Here is a 22,095-nt window from a genome sequence, read left to right as displayed (position 1 = left end):
TTTCAGAGGCCAGATGTGAAAAGAAATGACCTGTTCATAAAGAAATGCGAAGCTGAAGTGAAAAACAGAGTGAAAACTGTTGCAGGAGCTGAACGTCTTTAAAACGAGCCGAAGAATGCTCGTGGGTTGAGAAACCTTTATGTTACCAAAGCATATCAATCAATATTTCGCTCCTTTAAAGCATAATTTCTTACATTTGTATTTCAGACATCTGCTTTGTTCTGTCTTCATTTGAAGACTCAAGCACCAACTTCTGATTATGACACCTTTATAAACTTAAATATGAGGCTTGTGACTGTGGATCAAATGTTACATTTTTATATTGAGATAATCCCACATTTATGACACAAATCTTCTTTTATTAATAATTATTTTCATAAATAAAATTGTTCTTCTTATTCCTGAAAGAACAGCAGCTGAGAATCAGATTCATTAACGGACCAATAAGGGTCGAATTTCTTTCGTTTTATTTAGTTTGCAAATTATAAAAGGTGCAAACATATCTCGAGCGATAACCATAAAGAAGTGCTATAATGTTTTTTAATTTTCCTTAAACAAGCCCCCAAAAAAATGCCACGATCTAGACATCATCTCATGTTTCCATCTGAATCAGCTTCTTGAGACAGATGCAGAGACGGGATTATTCACATTTCAGAAAAGATTCCTGAGCGGAGGGGAGGCTGACACCAAGGGGGATTATCTCACCCTGTCGGCCGGAAAGCGCATTTTTTAAGGCTGAATATGAGACCAAGTGACTCGTTAAGTGGGATTTGGTTTGAGAGTGTGAAGCGGCGGTGGCGGCGTGTGTGAGCGACTCAGGAAGTTGAAACGCTGCACTGGGCTGCGAGGAATGTTGGTATGTGGCTGCAACGAACATCCAGAGCCACTGAGCTGCAGATCCACTGTGGAATTTGTGTGTGTGTGTGTGGAGGCTGAGCACATCATCTGTCCGGCAACCGCTCGTCATCCTAATAACTGCCCCGAGGATGCACACCAACATAAACACGTCTCAGGAAAACCGCGAACAACAACAAAAAATCAGTCGGCGTTCCCAGCCCGTCCTGGAGTGAGAAGCTCAGAGCTCGGGGAGAAAGAGGGCGAGCAGGTTTGGCTGTAGAGCGGCTGGAGGCGCTTTTGGAGACAAAACCCGTCCGCCTGGACCGTCTCCAAGAAGAAACAATGTGCTGTATTCAGACCCCCTGACAAGGGAGGGTGAACAACGTTATATATTTACATATATGCAGCTGGCGCTCTAACGCACAGCCTGTAGATATATAGTTTCCTCTTTAGTGGGAGAGCTCCGAGCTGGAGGTTTAAATCTGACGGAGATTTTTTTGACAACACAGCTGAAAAAGAAACTCCCCGTGAACACCAACAAAAAAGAGTGGTTGTTTTTAAAAGATCATCAAAATGTGTGAAAGTTTAGAGCCTCTGTGCCGTTGACCTTCATTGAAAACACACCAGTGAGCCGCCAGTGTTCCTTCATCATCGTGAACACACACACACACACACACAGCAGTTTATTTTGAATAATTTCCACACACGATGCCACAAATATCTCACTAGAGTGTCAAAATGTGGATTAATCCACCGCAGGAAATAGCACCCAACAAATCCACTGTTTCCTCCTGTCTGTTTGATTACTACAGCGGGCAGACAGGAAGTGAGGAGGTACAGAGAGACACGTTTGTTGGTTTGAGTCTAATTTAAATAACACCACCCTTACCCGTTAGCTCCGAACTTATCTTCACATTTATCTCACGCGTCTTTATTGTTTGAACACCTCCTTATCAAGTCACTGTCTGTATCCATAATATCTTGTTTTTCTTACAGGACCAACATTTTATTTCGAGATTTGCGCGTCGGTAGCAAAATGTTGTAATAAGTTCATTTATGTTGAAAGGATGCAGAAACTGTCAAAGAAAAAAAAGGCTCCCATTTCTTGAAAGTAGCTGTTCCAATTTCTTTCTCATAAAACCCAACTTAAATTGTTCTTGTGCAGCGACCTCATTTCGGTCCTTATCGAGAGGAGTGAAACAAATCTGAATATTTCAAACTGTTTCCAAACCAAATCAACTTGTTTCAAGAGTTTTATTTCATTTATTGTTTACATTTTAAGTGACTAAGTGACTTGATGGGCAGACTGTTGCAGTGTGTGTGTGTGTGTGTGTGTGTGTGCGTGTGTGTGTGTGCTCAGCTCATAATGTACTATCCACATGCCACCCCAGTCGGAGGCATTTGTACATATCAATGTGTGTGAGCGTCTTTGATCTATGAATAGTAAAGTGTTTTTTCTTTCATTCAATATGTGGCTCAGGAGGAGAGGAGGGGGAGAGGGGCGCCTCCAGCCTCCCTGCCTCCCCCCCTTGTCCCCCACCCCGTCCTGCTCAGCAACCCTCTGAGGGTTTTTTATCCAAATAAGAAATGTTCCATGAAGATGTTTTCTGTCCGTCTGTTCGGCTTCTCCTCCTTTTCACAGTCGGCTTTGTTGCCGTAGACAACCGTTAAAAAAACAACCGTGAAGACAAAACAAATATTTATAGGGCCATTGCAAAATCTCATTTTCTATTTTTACCTGCGAAGCCAATTAATTACATAAACAGCCATCTAAATTTTGCAGCCATTGGTTTCCATTTATATCTCATTTAAATGTGCTCTAAAAATCACTCTCAGAGACTTGAAACTTGACTTCCAATGTTTGGATTTTTCGCTGGTGGATTCGCTGAATATGAATTCTGCTCCAGCTTGTTTTCTATCAAAGGGAATGGGGTCCAACAGTCACATGGTCTGCAGTGAAAGAGATTTAATAGGCCCAAAACTGTACTATTAAATCCATAAGAAACCCCAAAGTCCAATTCACGACTCAATGGATCAATAGGTTAAGATTGTCAAAGGTCATAACACCATAATACATGAGCTTGTTCCTTCATTCTTTTAGTTCTCCGTGAAATCGTAGCTTTACCTACTTAAAACTGTATTTTATTGAGTGTCGTACGGCTGCTTGACAACATTTGACTGGGTTTTGTTGGAAAGTGTGAACTGTCTCAAACCGAGGTATCGATAACACTTGCCGTGCCGTTGGAGCGTTTCCTCGTTTCTTTGTTCTTGGTAAAAACCTGCTTCCCAGACCAGATTGGAGACACATTTCAGTGATGTGGCAGACTGTAATGTTCAATATTTGGGGTTTTCACAGCACGGCTTTTAGGGAGACTTTGTGCTTCTTCTTCTTTCCTTTTTTTTGGAATCACCTCGACAAGCTGTAATAATATTTGAACAGGAAGCTCTTCTCCTCTCTCACGTCCCCGCCTCTGACTCCTCCCCCTTTTAAAGCTTTGTGGATGTGTTTGTTTCTGTTCCTCTCGTCTGCGCTCCATTCAGCCTCCCGTCTGCTTGTTGTGACACTTTTTCTCTTTCAGCCTAATGTGTTCATTTCCTGCTCGGGATAAGCCTGGTTTTGTGGTGGTTTTGGGGAGGAGGGGGAGAGCAGGTGTAACCAACCCCAAATTGGTTCTAATCCACGACATGCCGCCTAACCACATTACCACCTAGTAATACCGGCACAGCCCTCATCGGCCCAAAAGCCCCATAATGCACCTTTAATACGGCTGTAATCCTCCACGCGGTGCAACCTGCAGCGCCAGTGTTTGCGTTTTTCCGTCCCCCCCCCCCCCCCCCCGGCTGCCGCGGGCCCGTTGCTCGGCTGTTTGTGTGATTCTGGTGGGTCACTGTGTTTGTTCGGGGGCTCGCAGGCCCCCACACAGAACCCCACACAGACCCCCAAAGACCCACATTCCTGCCTGGGAGCCAAGAAAGAGGCTGAACTGACAGCGGAGCGTCTCGGAGAGGCTCTGCTGTATCTTCTTTCCTTCGGGATCTGCTGCTTTCCTTCTCTTCTTTTCCCCATCATTGTTTTCTTTCTACCTTCTGTTCTTTAAGTGTTTCCTTCTGTCCTTCTTCCTTCCTTCCTTACTCACCTTCTTTGTTCCTGTTCTCTTTTTCCTTGTTTCCTTCTATGTGTCATCTGTGGTTTATACTTCTTCTTCTCGGCTCCTCTTGCCTTCCTGCCTGTCTGTATCACTTCTTTTCTTCTTTCTTCCCTTTTGTCTTCCTCTATCGCTTCCTTTCCTACTTTCCTTATTTCTGTCATTTCCCATCTCTCCTTTTCTTCTCTTAATTTGATACTTCTTCTTCTCTGCTTCCTGCCATACAAAGTCCTTTCTTTTCCTCATCACTTCTTTTCTTCCTTCCTTCCTTTGGTTCCCTCTCCTCTCTCCATCCCTTTGTGTTTTCTACTCTTATTTTCGTCAGTGTTCTGTCTTTCCTTTTTTATCCTTTCTTTTATACTGTTTTGCTTTCTTTCCTTTATCCATCTTTCCTTGCTTCCTTTAAAAAAAGATTTCTTTCCCTCTCCCCCTCTTCTCTTCTTACTGTTCTTCTCCCGCTGATCCTGAAGCAGAACACAGATTAATCTTGATCTAGATACACCTGCATCGTTCAAGAGTTAGTAATTACTGTTTGTCCAGTTTTACTTTTCACTGCTAGTTTTTTCATCATTACTTTGTTGAAATTCACAGAAAATAATTTCAAGATCTCGTGGAGATCCAAAGATATGTTCGGCTTCAACCTCCGGTTCTGAAGGGTGAAGCCGATGCGAAAGTGTCTTAAAATGTGCATTCTCTTCACTGACCAGCAGGAGGCGACTACTTTGGTTGAAAATAAAATTGTATAGAAGTATATGAGAAAATAACTCTGCTTCTCTACAGATGTATTCCCTCAATAAACATTGTAAACATGAGTTTATGGTCTCAATATCTAGTTTCAAGTCGTCTTCAAGAAAGCATGATGTTCATTTAGGAACGAATGGTCCATTAAGAGTAAAACAGACCATAAAGCAGGGTATACGGGGTCTCTACGGTGTCTACGGTGTCTCTACGGTGTCTACGGGGTCTATACGGTGTCTATACGGTGTCTCTACGGTGTCTCTACGGTGTCTATACGGTGTCTCTACGGTGTCTATACGGTGTCTCTACGGTGTCTATACGGTGTCTATACGGTGTCTCTACGGTGTCTATACGGTGTCTCTACGGTGTCTACGGGGTCTATACGGGGTCTCTACGCCACTCCTCTGCATTCCCAATATGGTCACTTCAGTTCATTGGTTGCCAAAAAAATTAACATTGGCGATGGTCGTAATCCAAAATCGTCAAACTCAAGGTTTCAAAACATCATTCAACAAACCAATGGGTGACGTCAAGATGACTACCTCCAAATTATTATTAACAGGAGCAAGATGAAACACAGTGTATATTGATTTTAACACAAGTATTTTTCCTTTCCTAAATCTACTTAAAAAGAGGAAAAACTGTTGCATTCCCCTGTTGCTCCCTCCCCGTCTCACCACAACTCTCTTATCCGTCCCTCAGGATGAATTCCATCCTTTCATTGAAGCTCTGCTTCCGCACGTCCGGGCCTTCGCCTACACATGGTTCAACCTGCAGGCCCGCAAGAGGAAGTACTTCAAGAAGCACGAGAAGCGCATGTCCAAGGAGGAGGAGCGCGCCGTGAAGGACGAGCTGCTGGGCGAGAAGCCCGAGGTCAAGCAGAAGTGGGCGTCGCGCCTCCTCGCCAAGCTGCGCAAGGACATCCGGCCTGAGTTCCGGGAGGACTTTGTGCTGACGGTGACGGGGAAGAAGCCGCCGTGCTGCGTGCTGTCCAACCCCGACCAGAAGGGCAAGATGAGGCGGATCGACTGCCTGCGCCAGGCGGACAAAGTGTGGAGGCTGGACCTGGTCATGGTGATTTTATTCAAAGGGATTCCCCTCGAAAGCACTGACGGGGAGAGGCTGGTCAAGTCTCCGCAGTGTTCCAACCCCACCCTGTGCGTGCAGCCGCATCACATTGGAGTTTCCGTCAAGGAGCTGGATCTCTACCTGGCCTACTTCGTGCAAGCAGGTACGTTCTTCTTCTTCTTCTTCTTGCTCCTCAGTCCTGTTTGCTGTTGCTTTCTGTGATGTGTGGCAGAGAAAGTTTGTGTTTATTTCAGGCATTCTGGCCTCTCAGGTCATATTTGGTACATTCATTTGTCGTGGGTTCATTAGTTCGTTTTTACCTTAAAACAAATAGCACTGATACTCTGGAACTTCTCAACTGGTGACAAGAAGGCCAAAAGCATTTGTTGTGATATTTGTTTCCGGAACATTCAGAGCGTTAGAAATAGATGTAACTGCTCTCTAATTGTGAGTTACATTGTGGCTTGTAATCTGTCCTCAAGTCTGTCACTTCATCTACTTACATTGTCAATGTTACGTTCGCTAATGGTCCAAGCAGATATATTTTAACCTAGGTCAATAGGTCAAGCAGCTCGATTGTTTCACCGAGCAGCGAACGACGGTTTGGTGTCCTGGACGGATTTGAATGTCAGCTTTGAACTCATCGGGCATTTTTTTATTTTCCATATTAAAGATTATTTTGGAAACAGATAGAGATAGAAGTTTTCTAAAAATCTGTTTAATTTGTCTTGAATATCAAAGTTCCTTGTTGACGTTGGGACCTCGAGGTCCATCCAGGAGCTGTTCTAGGACCTTTCAATCAAAGCAACGGTTGTCTTGAAGTCTTTCGAAGTGATAAATCCCTATAAAAAGTCCTGAGGAAGAACATGTGATTTGATTGAAAGCTCTTGAACTTCTTCTAAATGCTTGTTTCATGATATGTCTTGAAAAGTTCCAAAGAAAGTTTAATTCTCCAGATCTATTTAAATTTTGTGTGTGTGTTCAGACACGCATCAGTGTGTCGATGACACTTGTTTATCAGGCAGTTTGGGGATGAAAAACCCGGCTCTTTTCCCAGCGAGCGTGTTATCAGCTGCAGACAGGCGTAATCAGCGGTCAGTAAAGCAGAAGATGCCAGAACCTCGTCACCCCGGCGCCCCCTTGAGAGCGCGAGCAGGTCGCTGAGTCTTCTAGGTGAAGCTGGTTTTACAAAATAAAAAAATTAACCTGACACAATTATCTCCGGAGTGATTGCTCAGCATGTTTTCCCTGATTTCCCACTGATTCCACGGGAAAATAATTTGGCTGCTCTGCGTATTTGTGCGTGCAGCAGCGAGCATGCAGAGGAGGCGTTTGGCAGACGGTGGAAGTGCTTGGCACGGAGCTCGTTCTAAGTTTGTTCAGGGCTTTTGGAGTTTTCTTGAAAAACAAATGAAAAGCGACGGCGTCGGTGTAAAATAATCCACAAGATCCACTATCAGATTCCTTCACCGCAAAAACGGATACTTCAGTATGCCCGTCTGGCATTTTCAGTTTGTACGTCTGGCATTTTCAGTTTGTAATCGAGTTCCCAAAGTTTTATTTACCGACAGAAAATAGGAGAATATTTCAACCTGGTGCCAATAAAAATACAACAGTTTCAACTCTTTACTTTTTCATTGTATTTCAAAGTTGGATGTTGAAATTCATTCTCCTCAAGGTCCATTTAGCAGCTGTTTTTTGGGACCTTTAAATCCCATCCCATAGTCATCAGCAGAAGCAGAAGTTGAGCGATTGGACTCGAGGAAGATCATGCGGAGATTGTGCGCTCTTTTAGTTTTTGTGTTTATTTTTAATATTTTCTTTGCCACAAACACATCGGCACTAACAACATCACTTTTGGACATAAACTTTGCGCAAAACAAGGGTTTTTGTCCACTTCCATCGATCCAGCGTGGCGGCAGAGATCGTCTGGCGAACCACAACAACAGCAGTGGAGCCGCTACGGGAGACGACAAAAACATCGAGGAACAGACTGAGAGTTCTCCACCTTTGCCCAGCATCCTTCTTAGTCTCTGGAAAATAAGATGGATGACTATAGGGCAATGATCAGATTCCAACGGGACATGCGGATTGTAACATCTTTTGTCTGCGGATCCAGTCATATGACCGACCGAGTCCTTCTCTGTTTTCCCTGCAGACCGTACGGAGGACTCTGGTAATTCTAAGGGTGGAGGGTCTGCTTCATGACAAACAACATGTGGTGCGACCCCAAGAACATTAAGACTCTTTAACCTGGAACATCTGACGATCTCATGCCGTCCATTCTACCTTCCCGGGAGTTCAGCTCGGTCATCACCACAGCCGCTACATTCCACCACAAGCGGACACCGCGTAGCACTATCGGACCTACATGATGTGTTATGTCGGCATCAGAACAAGTATCCCGACGGCTGTGGTGGTGGCTGGGGACTTTAACAAGGCAAACCTAAAAAGTCATGCCGAACTTTCACCAGCACATTACGTGTGCTACCAGAGGAAAGAACGTTGGACCACTGCTATACGCCATTCAAGAGAGGCTACAAGGCTGTCTCTCTCCTCCGTTAGGGAAATCAGACCATGCCGCCATTTTTCTGCTTCCGGAGTATAAACAAAGGATCGCGGAAGCGGTAGTGACGAGTGGTCTGACCAATCAGAGGCTGAGCTACAGGACGCTCTGAGTATCGTTGACTGGGACATGATCCAATCCAGTTCCAGTGACGCCAGCAGTTTGCGGAAGTAGCAATGAGCCTCATAGCAACGCTTAACGGACACCATCGTCCCCACGGTAAAAGTTAGGGTCTTTCCTAATCAAAAAGCCGTGGGTTGATAGATCCATCCGTGAAGCTGTGAACGCCCTATGATTGCTGCCTATAACTCCGGTCTTGTATCCGCAACATGGACGAGTACAAGGCAGCGGTCTATGGACTGAGGAGGGCGGTGAAAAGAGGAAGTACCGAGACAGAGTGGAATCACAGATGGAGCAGCGCGACACCAGGCGCCTATGGCAGGGGCTACGGACTATCACAACACAGAGCAGACCCGCGCACAATGGTGAGTGCCGACGATCCCTAGCGGACGACCTGAACTCATTTTATGCACGGTTTGAGGCTAGCAACAACAGCGCTTCCTCGCCTCCAACAACACCGTTAAGCGCGTAGGGTGAGTGTTCTACCGGCTGGGATGAACACACACTCTGTGACCGGCACAGTGTGAGAGAGGGCTCTGTGAGGGTGAACACCAGGAAAGCTGCAGGTCCAGATGGCATATCTGGCGAGTACTGAAGACCTGTGCTAACCAGCTAGCTCCAGTGTTCACCACAATATTCAACCTCTCCCTGGCTGAGTCCGTGGTCCCCGCCTGCTGCAAGAGATCCACTATTGTCCCTGTGCCCAAGAATGCTTCTCCAGCATGTATGAATGACTACCGACGGTGGCCCTCACCGTGGTCATGAAATGCTGAGAGGCTGATAAAGGACTACATCTGCGCCTTCCTCCTTCCTCCCTGGACCCGCTGCAGTTTGCTTATCGCCCAGACAGATCCACGGATGATGCTCTCTCCCAGGTACTGCACACCACACTCTCTCATCTGGACAGCCAGAGGGGGCTATGTGAGACTACTGTTCATTGATTATAGTTCAGCTTTCAACACCATAGTCCCTCCAGACTGGCCGGCAAGCTGATTGAGCTGGGACTGAACACCCCTGTGTGCTTGGATCCTGGACTTCCTGACCGCCAGGCCACAGGTGGTCAGGGTGGGCAGACACACTCCAAACCCCTCACCCTGAACACAGGATCCCCCCTCAGCCCCTACTGTACTCCCTGTACACACATGACTGTGGGTTCAACTCCAATACCATCATCAAGTTTGCGGATGACACAGTGGTGGTGGGCCTGATCTCAGAAGGCCTACCTGGAGGAAGTTGCTGATCTGTCACTCTGGTGCCAGGACAACAGCCTCATCATGAATGTCACCAAAACTAAGGAGCTGATTGTGGACTTTAGGAAGGTACAACAACAGAGGACGTACTCACCACTGGGGATTAACGGGACTACTGTGGAGAGGATAAATACCTAGGAGTCCACATCAGGAAATTTACAGAGGATCCTTCAAATCACAGCCTGGTTTGGCAACTGCTCAGGACAGGAAGGCTCTGCAGAGACCCTGCAGGACTTGTACACGGAGGTGCAGAACCAGAGGGCAGGATCATGAAGGATCCTCACCACCGTCAGGCAGGCGCCAGAACAGAGACTGAGAGTTTCTTTCCTCAGGCCATCGACCTCACCAGGACCCCCACACACACACACACACACACACACATTTTATTTGTAAATAGTGTGCACATTCCTGCTGAGCATTGCCACTTTCATTTCACTGCACACCCTGTGTGTGTATGTGACAAATAAAACATCTTGAATCTTGAATCTCTCTTGATACGACTCAAAGCCTCAACTGCCTCAAAATGCCACAACGTTCCTTTTCCTGTTCATTGCTTTGTCCCGGAAACCAGTTGATTTGAACCATTTTGGTGGGGTTCAAAATGCAGACCTAACTGAAGAAGACATTCATGGTGACACTTTGAATGGAAGTAAAACCGTCGGCAGTCACGAACTCTCATTTGCTCTCTGGAAAGATCTGCGTCCCCTGAACCCTAATTCCAATCCTTTCCCTCTCAGACTCCTGAAGACTACTCCCATTCTCTCCCCCCGTGTGTGTCTTCACTGTGCGGTCAGCGATCAGCTGGGTGCAGGTTAACACTGAGCTCGCTTCAGTCCAAGAGGGAAAACGTAAATGAAAAGTGGCTGCTGTAGTCGCTGTGTTCGCGGTTTTATTTGGAGGGGGACGCTCAGTCGGGAAAAGCTCTGGATCTTGGCACAGAGCGAGAAACCCTGAGTGAGGTTTACATTTGAATAAACTGGGGTTTGGCTGCTTGTCACAGAGCATTTGTCGTGGCAAGTCGTGAGAATATGTTGGTTTGGGATGTTGTCTTTTGCTAAATGTAGGTTTTGTATTCGATTCCAAAGGTTCAAGCCTTTTGAGTGTTCAGGACTTAGTTTCTCCCCCCCCCCCCCCACTCTTCCTCCCCCTGGTTTGGTTGAAGGAGGATCGTGTTTCTTCCTTCCTCTTATTTAAGGCAGCGGAGCTCTTCTGATTAAAAGGCCCCGTGAAGCTCAAACTGACCTCAGGGGCCGGCAGGACCGGAGGCGGGGCCTGTCAAGACGCCAAGGAGTCGGTAATGAAATTCATCCCGGCACCGCTGGGGGTGAAGGGGTCAGGGGGGGGGGGGGCTGAGGACCAACAGTGTTGCCAGTGGAAACCGCAGCGCTCCACCAACCATTTATTATTTAATCCTGTGAGTGTTTAGCAGCGGGACATTAAAACCTCAAAAGACGGGGAGGCTGAAGTTGGTTTCAGCTTGGTGTTGGGTTGAGTTTTGCGTACCCCTTCGTCTCTGCAGTGGTTTTGTTTCTCTTGAAGAGATTCTGTTGGCTGAAGTCTCGTCTTCGGACAATTATTTTCTAATATCTTGGCGCTCTGGACTCTGACTGGTCCCGCCTCTCACACTATCTCTTGTCATAGTCGTAAAGTAGTGGTTGTTCTTCCTTCTGACTCTCCTGCTGCTCTCGCTTCAGACCGGAGGGGCCACTGTTTTCATCAGGAGCGGCACTGATACTGATATCAGATTCTTTTCCAATTAGGTATCAGCCGGCCGATCTGGTATCGGATACCTTGACGATTCAGTGCCTTCATATCGATGTTTATTTATTACGTTTTGTTGTCCAAATTTCAGAAAGTCAAATCTGACACATAAAATAATGACGGTCACTCCCACACACTGAGGCACATGGCTTATCAAATAAACATGGGATTATATCTTATATTGGCCAATACCCAAATGTGTGGTATTTGATTGGAACTGAAAAAATCCCATTGGTGCATCTCTATTTTAAACTTAACACACAACATAACAAGGTAACCTTTTTTAAAGAACATATCTGCAAAGACGCAACATGTTCATGTAGATACTGAATGTATCTGAAAATTATATTCACATATTTTATTGGTTTTCTATCTGCATGTCTATTATTATGGCAGTGGTTAGACTCTCGCAGCTCTCGTTAGAGGTTTGGGGAAAAAAGGCGGTCGTGGACAGGATGTGTTTATTACCATATTCAACCAAAAACCGCCATCGCTCCTTATCCTTAACCAGGTGTTGTAGTGTGTCATCGAGGCAGGATGTGAACCACGAGTCTGACGTCCAAGACCTCCACCGAATTTGGTCATTCTGAGACAAAAAGGTGGTCGTTAAGTTGACAAGTGACGGTGATTTTAGTCAGTTAACTGTTTAACTCATTGATTATGTACTTACGTCACTTTTCTAGACTAAATGATGAATGAGTGATTCATAAATGACATTGACAGTAATTCCCGGCTGCATCTTTGATCTCGGTGTGAAAGCGTATCGTAATGGTGTCGTTTGATTGGATGCTAAAAATCAGATCTGACTCGGATTGATCTGGCCATGAGTTTAGCGAACAGCCAAACAGGAAGTAGCTGCCGGGTGTCTCAACAGGTGGAGCTTTCCAAATTAACACACTCGCACCAACTATAGTCAACCATGAACACACACACAGCAGCCCTCCATTCATACGTCTGAGCAGTTGCTGTGTGTGTGTACGTGTGCTCTCAGGAACAAGTTAGAGGGGTCAAAGGTCCCCCTTCCTCCCCCCACCCAATACCGATTTATGCGCTCACCCACGGCAGCAGCGGGTGTCACCACCGCAGGAACGCTCAGCACGTGCCGTGAGGTCGGAGGTCACAGCGAGGAGGCCGTGACCTATATCATCAGGCCATTTAACCTTTAGGATAGCCACCCCCCTCTAATTACCAACACACACACAGGGGGGGCGTGGTCACGCTTGGCTGGTCGGCGACGTGCGGGCTCGCTCTCGGACAAAAGGTGGGAAAGGGTCGACAGCGGCACTTGGTCCTCTCTGCTTCTTGTGATTAAGAAGCACTATAGCCCGAAATAAAGACGTTAATGTTTATTAGGGACGAGATCATATTTATGTGCGCAGTAAAGTCAATTAAAAATAATTAGAGAGATGGAATCATAAAAGTTTGATAGAATGAGTTTTGCATTAAAGTCAGCGGCTCACTTCACAGAGGTGGTTTCAGTCCGCTGACTTCTTCCTTCAGCAGATGCAGCATTATTATTATTATTATTATTATTATTATTACTATTGTTTTACTTACTTCTTCAGCATTTAGCTTGAGAGAAGGAAGACTTTAGGGGAGCGGGAGCCATCGATCATCCCCTTCAAGATAATTCTCAGAGTCGTTGATACCTTTTCTTTCTTTCTTTCTTCCTGCAGCTGCTTTGTTTTTCAGTGTTGGAAGACGCATTCAGGTCCTTTGACCTTATCCTGTAGTATTAATCTGCTGATATTCCATATATAATTTTTCTGTGTACAGTTGCTATTGCGACCGTTTTAAACCGATTTACTCGGACTCACTGAGGTGGTGGTTTGCAGTAACGACTAAAACGGGCTTATATAAATATATATGAACAGAATAACAATTATTTCAATTGTTAAATAATGTGTTTATATTTAAGTGTAATGCTTCCTTCATACACTGTCACTTTGTGTGTTTTAAAGCTTCAAATCTGCCTTCATATATTAGGTTTTAATAAACTTAATTCAATATTATTTATGGTGTACATCTGCTGAAGCGTAGGAGATATGGGACGTAGACGTGTTTCTGTGACTTCATCCCACCTCACGGGTCCCTGAAGAGAGCTTCTCCGGCAGCACAATTGGAGGATATCATGTGTCGGGTGAGATAACCAATGTCCGACCTACAGAATGTGATGGTTTCCAGTTCACCTTACACGACCTGCAGGGCTAATACAACCAAACAGCAAGCGTCCCTTACCGTGTGTGTGTGTGTGTGTGTGTGTGTGTGTGTGTGTGTGTGTGTGTGTGTGGGTGTGTGTTTAAAGACGTCTGACCCACTTCTCTCCGTCTTCCTGAGCTCTTAAAGAGATTTGGAGCTCTCTGAACTCGTTGCTGTAGCTCCTACCAGCCGACCCCTGAACTTTACACGCAAATCCATCTTGATTCAACTTCCTGCACACACTCAACGAAACACACAAGCCTCTGCTCCTCCAGCAACACGTTAAGACTCTGAGCTTTATTTTGAAATTCTTGCGATACCAAATGAGTAGTTTCATGGAGGAGCAGAAATAAAATAGTCCCTTTAGTTATCCACCCACAACACGGTCTGTGGATTGATCTTGAGTTGCCAGATCATGATTTTTGGAGTTTTTCAATTATTTATATATTTTTAGGGGCTTTTACTTGAGCTGGAGGCTCAGGAGCTAACTCGATAAAGTATATCTGGAGGGCTGTGCATCGCGATCGCCACGTGCAGAAAAAGGGAAAAGTCAAAGAAAAGGAAAGTTGGAACAAAAAGCAAGCAAACGAAAAATGGCTAAATATGGAAATGGCAGATTTTAATTTGCAGCTCCATAAATTCGTTAAATATAGTGAAGCAAAACCTCTTTGAAAGCGTCGGTGCAGCTGAGGCTCAGCGCGTGCGGGACAAAGTGTATAACAGTGATCTTCTATGGTCTGTGTCATTCAATGCAAACGTTGCAGGCTTTTATTTTTTAAAGGAAGCTTTGTTTTTTAAGATATCTTACGCTGTAGTCGTCCAAATAATAACTGCTCTGTGGACAGTTTTTTGTGTCTTTAAATTAGTTTTTTTCTTCTTGTTCTTCTTCTTGTTCTTCTACTTTTTCTTCTTCTCCTTCTTCTCTTTGTTCTTGTCCTTGTCCTTGTTCTTGTTCTTCTCCTGCCATTGCGCCAACCGTCGGCATGTGGAATCGTTTAAGGCAAAGCGCGGCGTATAAACCCCACATACTTGTGTTGTGGTACAAACTGTGACCACAGGAACACCCCCCGACCCGACCCACCACACACACACACACACTGCTGGTGTCATCACAGAGAGATCTATCTAACACACACACACACACACACACCCACACACACACACACACACACTGTACCATTCACGGTCAATGAGCCTTTGGAGCTTATTCAGAAACACATGGTCGGCGCTCTGTCAGCAGGTCGACCACAGACAGAAAACATAGAAGAAGAAACAAACCTGTTTTCCTGCAGCGGGAAAAACTAACCAAACTACTGAAGTTACGAGAGGCAGCGACAACGTGCTTGTTTTGGTTAAAAAAGAAAAGCTCAGTTGAACCGTGGAATGCTTCTCAACGTGTCAAAGAATACAATATATATTGACGTCTTCAGCTCAAACTAAATAATTAAAGTTTCAAATAATCGCTGTTGCGTTTCTTTTATTTGAATAAATAATACTAACTAAAATTGTATCATTACATTTTCAGATTTACATTACAAGTCAGAGCGCATATTTCTGCTCTCACAGCGACGATGAAGAGGCTGCCAGAGCCGACTGATCCCGAACACAACACAAATAAACATGACACACTCTCACACACACACACACACACACACACTGTGCCTCTGTGGTGAGTTATGGCGTCTGAAACTGAACTTGGACATTCATAGAAATAAACATGGTTTTGTTCTCCTCGACTATGTGATGAAGACAAAAGAGGTATTCACGGGTCTGCGGTATTCTATCCAAATAAAAATTACCCATCCTGAATTTAAAAAACATCAAAATAAGAGACTGGATTGGTTGGATCAGAACAGAGGGAGCTGTAACACAACATGTGGGTGCTCCAAAAATACAACAGCAGCCACAATGCTGCTTCTACATATTGATTTATTCTCTTGTGATGATGATGATGGTGATGGTGATGATGGTGATGATGCGTGATCACTGCCGCATTACAACAGTACCCTACCAGACCCGATCAGACCTGAAGGTCAGATCTCAGTGGTGGATTGCTGAAGGCCATTAATTCTGCCTCATTGCCCATTAATGGGGGGTACAAATAAATGAGTGAAAGAGGAGAAGCAGAAGGGAGGAAGAAGAGTGGAGGAGAACAAACTCTTAACACCCCGTTCTGCCTTCTTTTGGCTCTCCTTTCCACAGTTTCCCCATATTTCCTGGATTTCGTCTTCCAGCCCGTTTTTTCTGATTTCATTTCTTCTTTTCTCTTTATCACTGTTTCTCATTTGCTTCTTCTCTTCTTGTATTTTTAATTTCCCTCCTTTCCCCTTTCTTTTCATTTTCTTCCTCCTTCCTTCTCCTCCTTCACGGATCTCTGACACACACACAGTCATCTCAAGGCCCTGACTTTTTTTGCGGGGCGTCCTGCAGGAATGTAGCGTATTGCTGGCGGTGAAATGTGCTGGCTCTGTGCAGCTAAGGACCCCCCCTCACCACTCTGATGATGGGGGGGGACCTTAGCTACACAGACCCTCACCAGAACCCCCACGGCCGTGCCAACAAAATGGTGTCTGGCTCCTGCTCTGTGTTCTTTTTGTTCACGCTTCGCTCTTTTTGAAGCTTCTAAGACAAAAGAGAAACAAAATCAAGCTGTGATTTTTCATTCCTGTGTAGCAAAACAGGACGAACATGCGATCTTTGAATGGAATTAAATGAAGAGTAAACTAAGAACCAGCAGTAAAATGAAGCTTTAATATTCAGTGCATTATTGGACATTTCTTTGGACTACAAGTCAAACCTTCTGCACATCTGCTGCACTGATTCTGTTATTAATATCAACAGTAAATCACATAAGTTCCTCTTTATACAGTAAGTACTGATGAGTGGACCTGTTCCTAGTTTTTGTTTTATACTCTTGCAAAGCAGTCACAAACTGCTTCTAGACTTCTTGACCTCTGCTGACCTCTGTACAGGAGACACTTCAGATTCCTTCTTTCTGAATCCGTGCGGGCATCTGTCCGTTCGTCCATCTTATGAGGCTTAGTTAGAGTTGTGTGCCAAAAACCCCACAAACCCTCTTTCTCACACACACACACACACACACATTGTGTGTGGAGCCATCGGGACGCTGCTGTGTGAAGTGACGGCCGACATGAACCAGGACAGCTGCGAGCGTCCGCTGGGAAACTCTCCACACAGATCGTGAAAGGAGAGATGCTCGGAGTGCCGTATGGCTGCTGAAAAGTAGAAGAAGAAGAAGAAGAAGAAGAAGAAGAAGAAGAAGGTTGGATCGATGTGTCTCTTGTTCTTCGCCTCTCTTTCTAGTTTTAGCCAGATCGTTCTGAACGCTGTGTCGATTCGTCGGAAATTTAGTTCGTTAGCGTCAAACAAAAGTCAAAGTCGTCTTCTCTCACTCAATGGAGCCCCCTGGTGGCCAGAGTATCGGAAAATATCGTGAATACGGCAAGGCAAGTTTATTTAAAAAGCACCTTGTAGGAAACAAGGCAGGAAAAAGTGCTTCACATAAAACCATTCAAAGCATTAGAACGTGAAGAGAAAAAAGAAAAGAATAATTAAAAACACAATAAATAATAAAAGTGTCAACAATTTTCAAACAAAAGAAAAGAATTCTCCCATAATGAAGCTAAAGTTCATGTCACTCAATTGATTTGCATATTTTCGTGGTTCATTTTTTAGTGTATCCCATCATTTGTAGGTGAGCTTATTTTATGTTCTTTCGTTCAAAAAATTATGAATCATCTGACAATTCCGTAGCTCAAACAGAAAACGTATTTCATCGAACTATTTTTCATTATAAGCCAAAACAAAACGTTCTTCTCCCCCCCCCCCCCTAATTAAAAGCCTAAATGTTCTTTAGTGTATATTTAAAACGAGTGTGACATCTGGCTTCTGGAGGAGATGTGACGGATCCGTGATAAGGAGAAGATGTGTCCTTTTGTCTTTAACAAAAGTGGCTCATTAGTTAGAATCTGATTAGAATGATCACTTGATTAATTACACTGTGAATATTCAGCAGTTTTTTCTTCTTGGGCAACGACTTGGCAGGAGAGGAGGAGGTGGAGCTTTGAGTGAGACCTGAACAACCAGATAGCCTCGCGCAACCAAACACAGAGAAACGTTTACAAAATATATTTATTTTCACCTCCGGACGTAGAAGATCCGCAACGTGATGTTGAGGTCTGAGCAGAAAGTCGACCTCCCCGGTATAGGTGGAGGAACACGACGGGAGGGTGAAGCTGAGATCATGAAGGAGAAGAGGAGAATATTTATGTCCAAAAGAGAGAGAGAGAGAGAGAGGGAGGGAAGGGGGCCGAGCTCTTTGCATATTTGAGGAAAAACTGTCCAACTCTTTGGCTCCAGTCCAGGAGGTGAAACACACAAAGCACTCATTCTGTGGAACCAGGACGCCTTTTCTTTTGTTTTTGTTGTTTCTATGTGTGTGTGTGTGTGTGTGTGTGTGTGTGTGTGTGTGTGTGTGTGTGTGTGTGTGTGTGTGTGTGTGTAAAGTCGACACCGTCAGATGTTCATTTTTAATTATTGACAAGTGAAGGATTAGCGGAGGTGGAGGTTGGGGAGCTTATGACTGAATTATTGAACTGTTCCTCTCCCTCGGTCGCTCCGTCTGTGAGATGATGGAGTTGGCGGTTGGTTGGTTGGCAGTTGGTTGGTGGGTTGGTTGGTTGGTGGGTTGGTGGTAGCGGAGGTGGTGAATAAAAGTGAGAGCGGGGATAATGAGGCTGTGGCGTCTCGTCGTGCCAAGCCACAAGGCACTGGCAGCCCTCGCTGTTTATCCCCATGGAGCCGCCGAGAGAAGGAAGGAAAAAAATTCTATAAATCTGAGTTTGTGACACTTGAGAAGAGACGTGTGTGTGTGTGTGTGTGTGTGTGTGTGTGTTGCAGATCTATTAAACTGAGCTCTGTGCACTCTTTAAGCTGCTGTACTTTGACAGAATTCCTCTGATACCAACTCAAAACCTTTTATTTTGTCAAAGAAACTGAAAATGTTTCAGCTCTTTTAGAGGCAAAAGAAAACAAACAAAGTTCACAGTGTTCCTGCTGAGACGTTTATGGAAAATTGTTCACATCTTAATGGACAATAAACTAAAGAAATTCTTCCATGCCTTTTTTTAAGACTTTACTTTCACTTCAGTTTTATCAGTTTGCTTTTCATTAAAAGGACCTAGACCCACAAGTGATCCTGGCTAGAGCAGGGGATGACAATCTTATATGAAGTGCCTTTTTTGGTTGTTTTCTTGTTCATGTGCCAAAACATTAAGTTGAATTATGACACCAATGTTGCGCAGCAACATTTTTGATAAACATTCCCCCCCCCCTGCCCCCCATAATCAGGAGATTGTAAATATTTATGAGAGCTCTATACAAGAAGGCTGCCATGAAAACATCCACATCAGACATAAAAACATTTACCCTCCACCAATCTTCTTCATCAGCACTAAACTTCAAATTCTGCAAAGAAGGCAAAAAGTACCACCGGCACTTAAGCGTTTCCAAAAATCTCTCTTACTTCAGTTTATTTTTTATATCTTACACACTTATTGAATGCAATATTGGTTCAGCTACCTAAAGTTGCCTGTCCCTGGTGTGGAGACTGACGTCAGTCTGGACCTCAGGTGTCGACAGTCTGCTCACAGTCTGAGCAACACAAGAGTCACACCAGGAACCTCTTTGCTCAAGGGTTCAAACCAAGCACCCAGTCCAGGGCTCGGTATCGGTATCAGGAAATGAATGGATGGATAAATAGAAGAATGAATGGATGGATGGATAAAAGAATGGATGGATTGATAGAAGAATGAATGGATGGATAGAAGAGTGGATGGATGGATAAAAGAATGGATGGATGGATAGAAGAATGAATGGATGGATAGAAGAGTGGATGGATGGATAAAAGAATGGATGGATGGATAGAAGAATGAATGGATGGATAAAAGAATGGATGGATGGATGGATAGAAGAATGAATGGATGGATAGAAGAATGGATGGATGGATAAAAGAATGGATGGATGGATAGATAGCAGAATGAATGGATGGATGGCTAAAAGGATGGATGGATAAAAGAATGGATGGATGGATAGAAGAATGGATGGATGGATAGACGAATGGATGGATGGATAAAAGAATGGATGGATGGATAGGATAATGGATGGATAAAAGGATGGATGGAAGGAGAACAGAATAGATGGATACAAGAATGGATGGATGGCTAAAAGAATGGATGGATACAAGGATGGATGGATACAAGCATGGATGGATAGCTAAAAAAATGGATGGATACAAGGATGGATGGATGGCTAAACGAATGGATGGATACAAGGATGGATGGCTGGATAAAAGGATGGATGGATACAAGAATGGATGGATAAAATGATGGAGGGATGGCTCACATGACAAGATATTTGGACTATTAGTCTCAAGCATTGGTCAAATTCCCCAAAATATTGGATCCTACATTTCCCACAATGCAACTGGCCAACTGGAGTTAGAGTTAGAGTCTGAAGTAGAACGCTCATCTGTGCTGTGACGTGTCATTACAATGCAGACAGTGTGATGTTGTGTCCTGTTCCTCAGTAATGGAGTCCACACCTTTTGTGCGCTGCTGTTGCCTCTCTCTATGTGTGTGTGTGTGTGTGTGTGTGTGTGTGTGTGTGTGTGTGCCTGCCCGGGTCGCCAGCTCGTTAGCGGTGTGTGATCGGTGCGTCCGACTCCTCCGCAGGCGGCCCCAGCCGGGGGCCCTCCGTCTCATTCACGCACTTAAAGCAGAAAAGTGTTTTCAGAGACGAGACAAAAGCTCCACTTGATTAAGCCACGCAAGTGTCTGGGAACGTGGGCCCCGGTGACCGAGCTAATTGGTAAAAACATGCCCCCTTCCTCCCCTCCCTCGCCCCTCTCCCCCACCTCCGGGGTCTCCCACACTTTAAAAAAAAGAACCCAACAACTCCTTCATTGTTTTTGCTTTCTTTACGCTTTACTCGCTCGCCGTTCTCGCTCCTCTTCCCTTGAATCGCAACACAATGTTAATTACTGTGGAGCCACTGTGTGAGGAGACGCAGCTCTGAATGGGGACAGGGGAGAGAGGAGGAGAGGAGGAGAGGAGGGGACAAGTCTCTCACAGCCTTAAACTTAGTTTATCAAAGCTTTACATCGCAATACTGGGGTTTATTTATGCAAATGTACTACTTCCATGTACAACTCTCATGTACTACTCTCATACTCTCATGTACAACTCTCATACTCTCATGTACAACTCTCATACTCTCATTTACTACTCTCATACTCTCATGTACTACTCTCATACCCTAATGTACTACTCTCATTTACTACTCTCATACTCTAATGTACTACTCTCATACCCGAATGTACTACTCTCATGTACTACTCTCACGTACTACTCTTGTGTACTACTCTCATACTCTCATGTACTACTCTCATTAACTATCATACTCTCATGTACTACTCTCGTGTACTACTCACATACTCTTATGTACTACTCTCATACTCTCGTGTACTACTCTCATGTACTACTCACATACTCATGTACTACTCCCATGTTCTACCCTCATACTCTCATGTACTACTGTAATGTACTCCTCTAGTCTTGTGCATGCACAGGTGGCATTCATCGTGTTACAAAGTTATCTGAAGTTGGGAGTCGAATAAAGAAGATCTTGCATTAACAAACAAGTAACAGGGCTTGATCATCAGCTGTTTGACCCTGCTGACCTCTCACTCCTGCACCACAGTACCTTGGAGCAAGGCAGTTCTCTCTCCTCTTCTCTCTCTCCCTCCCTCACTTGCTCTATCCCCCCCCCCCCCCCCCCCTTTGTATCTTTAGGACAAACAAACAGGACTCTGATGATAAGAGCATAGATTGCCCCCGATGAAGGACGGGGTTTCCAAAGGATGACAGCAGGGGTCGACTGCTCAATGGCCACACACACACAGGACACTCTCATTCGTTCTCTTTCTTTCTCTCTCTCTCTCTCTCTCACTCTGCACACATATTCCCTCTCTCCCCTTCCCTCCCCTGCCCATAACCCCCTCTGCGGCTTCCTGCTAATTAAATTCCTGCGCTGTCCATTAGACGGATAGAGTGAACGGGACTGCTGACTCAACACAGGTAGGGCCGCTCCTTGCCGTAATGGCTCGGAGAGCTCGAGTGCCCGAGCAATTCATTTGGCCGCCCCGTTTTACACATCCCTGGGTCACCGCATGCTTTCAAGGGTGCACGGGGAGAGAGGGAGGGAGGAGGAGGAGGAGGAGGAGGAGGAGGAGGTTTATAAGCTAATACCGTCAAAACGCTTTAGTTCTAAAAAGGACACTGCAAGGCTGTGTCCTCTAAAATATACTGACATGCTCTTTTGCTGGAGGCTC

The 22,095-nt window shown here is 44.9% G+C and overlaps 1 protein-coding gene across 3 annotated transcripts in view; it reads left to right on the top strand.

The window, feature by feature from the left end:
• nfia (nuclear factor I/A) overlaps window positions 1-22,095 on the top strand; it is a 103,258-nt gene that overhangs the window by 3,971 nt on the left and 77,192 nt on the right. For all 3 annotated transcript variants that reach the window (XM_056414781.1, XM_056414780.1, XM_056414779.1), the window contains exon 2: window positions 5,424-5,952. In XM_056414781.1, the coding sequence (XP_056270756.1) occupies window positions 5,424-5,952 (529 nt within the window). The remainder of the gene's footprint in view (window positions 1-5,423; window positions 5,953-22,095) is intronic.

The sequence above is a fragment of the Pseudoliparis swirei genome, chromosome 5 (assembly GCF_029220125.1).
Source record: "Pseudoliparis swirei isolate HS2019 ecotype Mariana Trench chromosome 5, NWPU_hadal_v1, whole genome shotgun sequence".
NCBI classification, from domain to species: Eukaryota; Metazoa; Chordata; class Actinopteri; order Perciformes; family Liparidae; genus Pseudoliparis; species Pseudoliparis swirei.
The sequence above is the reverse complement of the archived record's forward strand: the minus strand, read 5'-3'. Positions and strand labels throughout refer to the sequence as shown.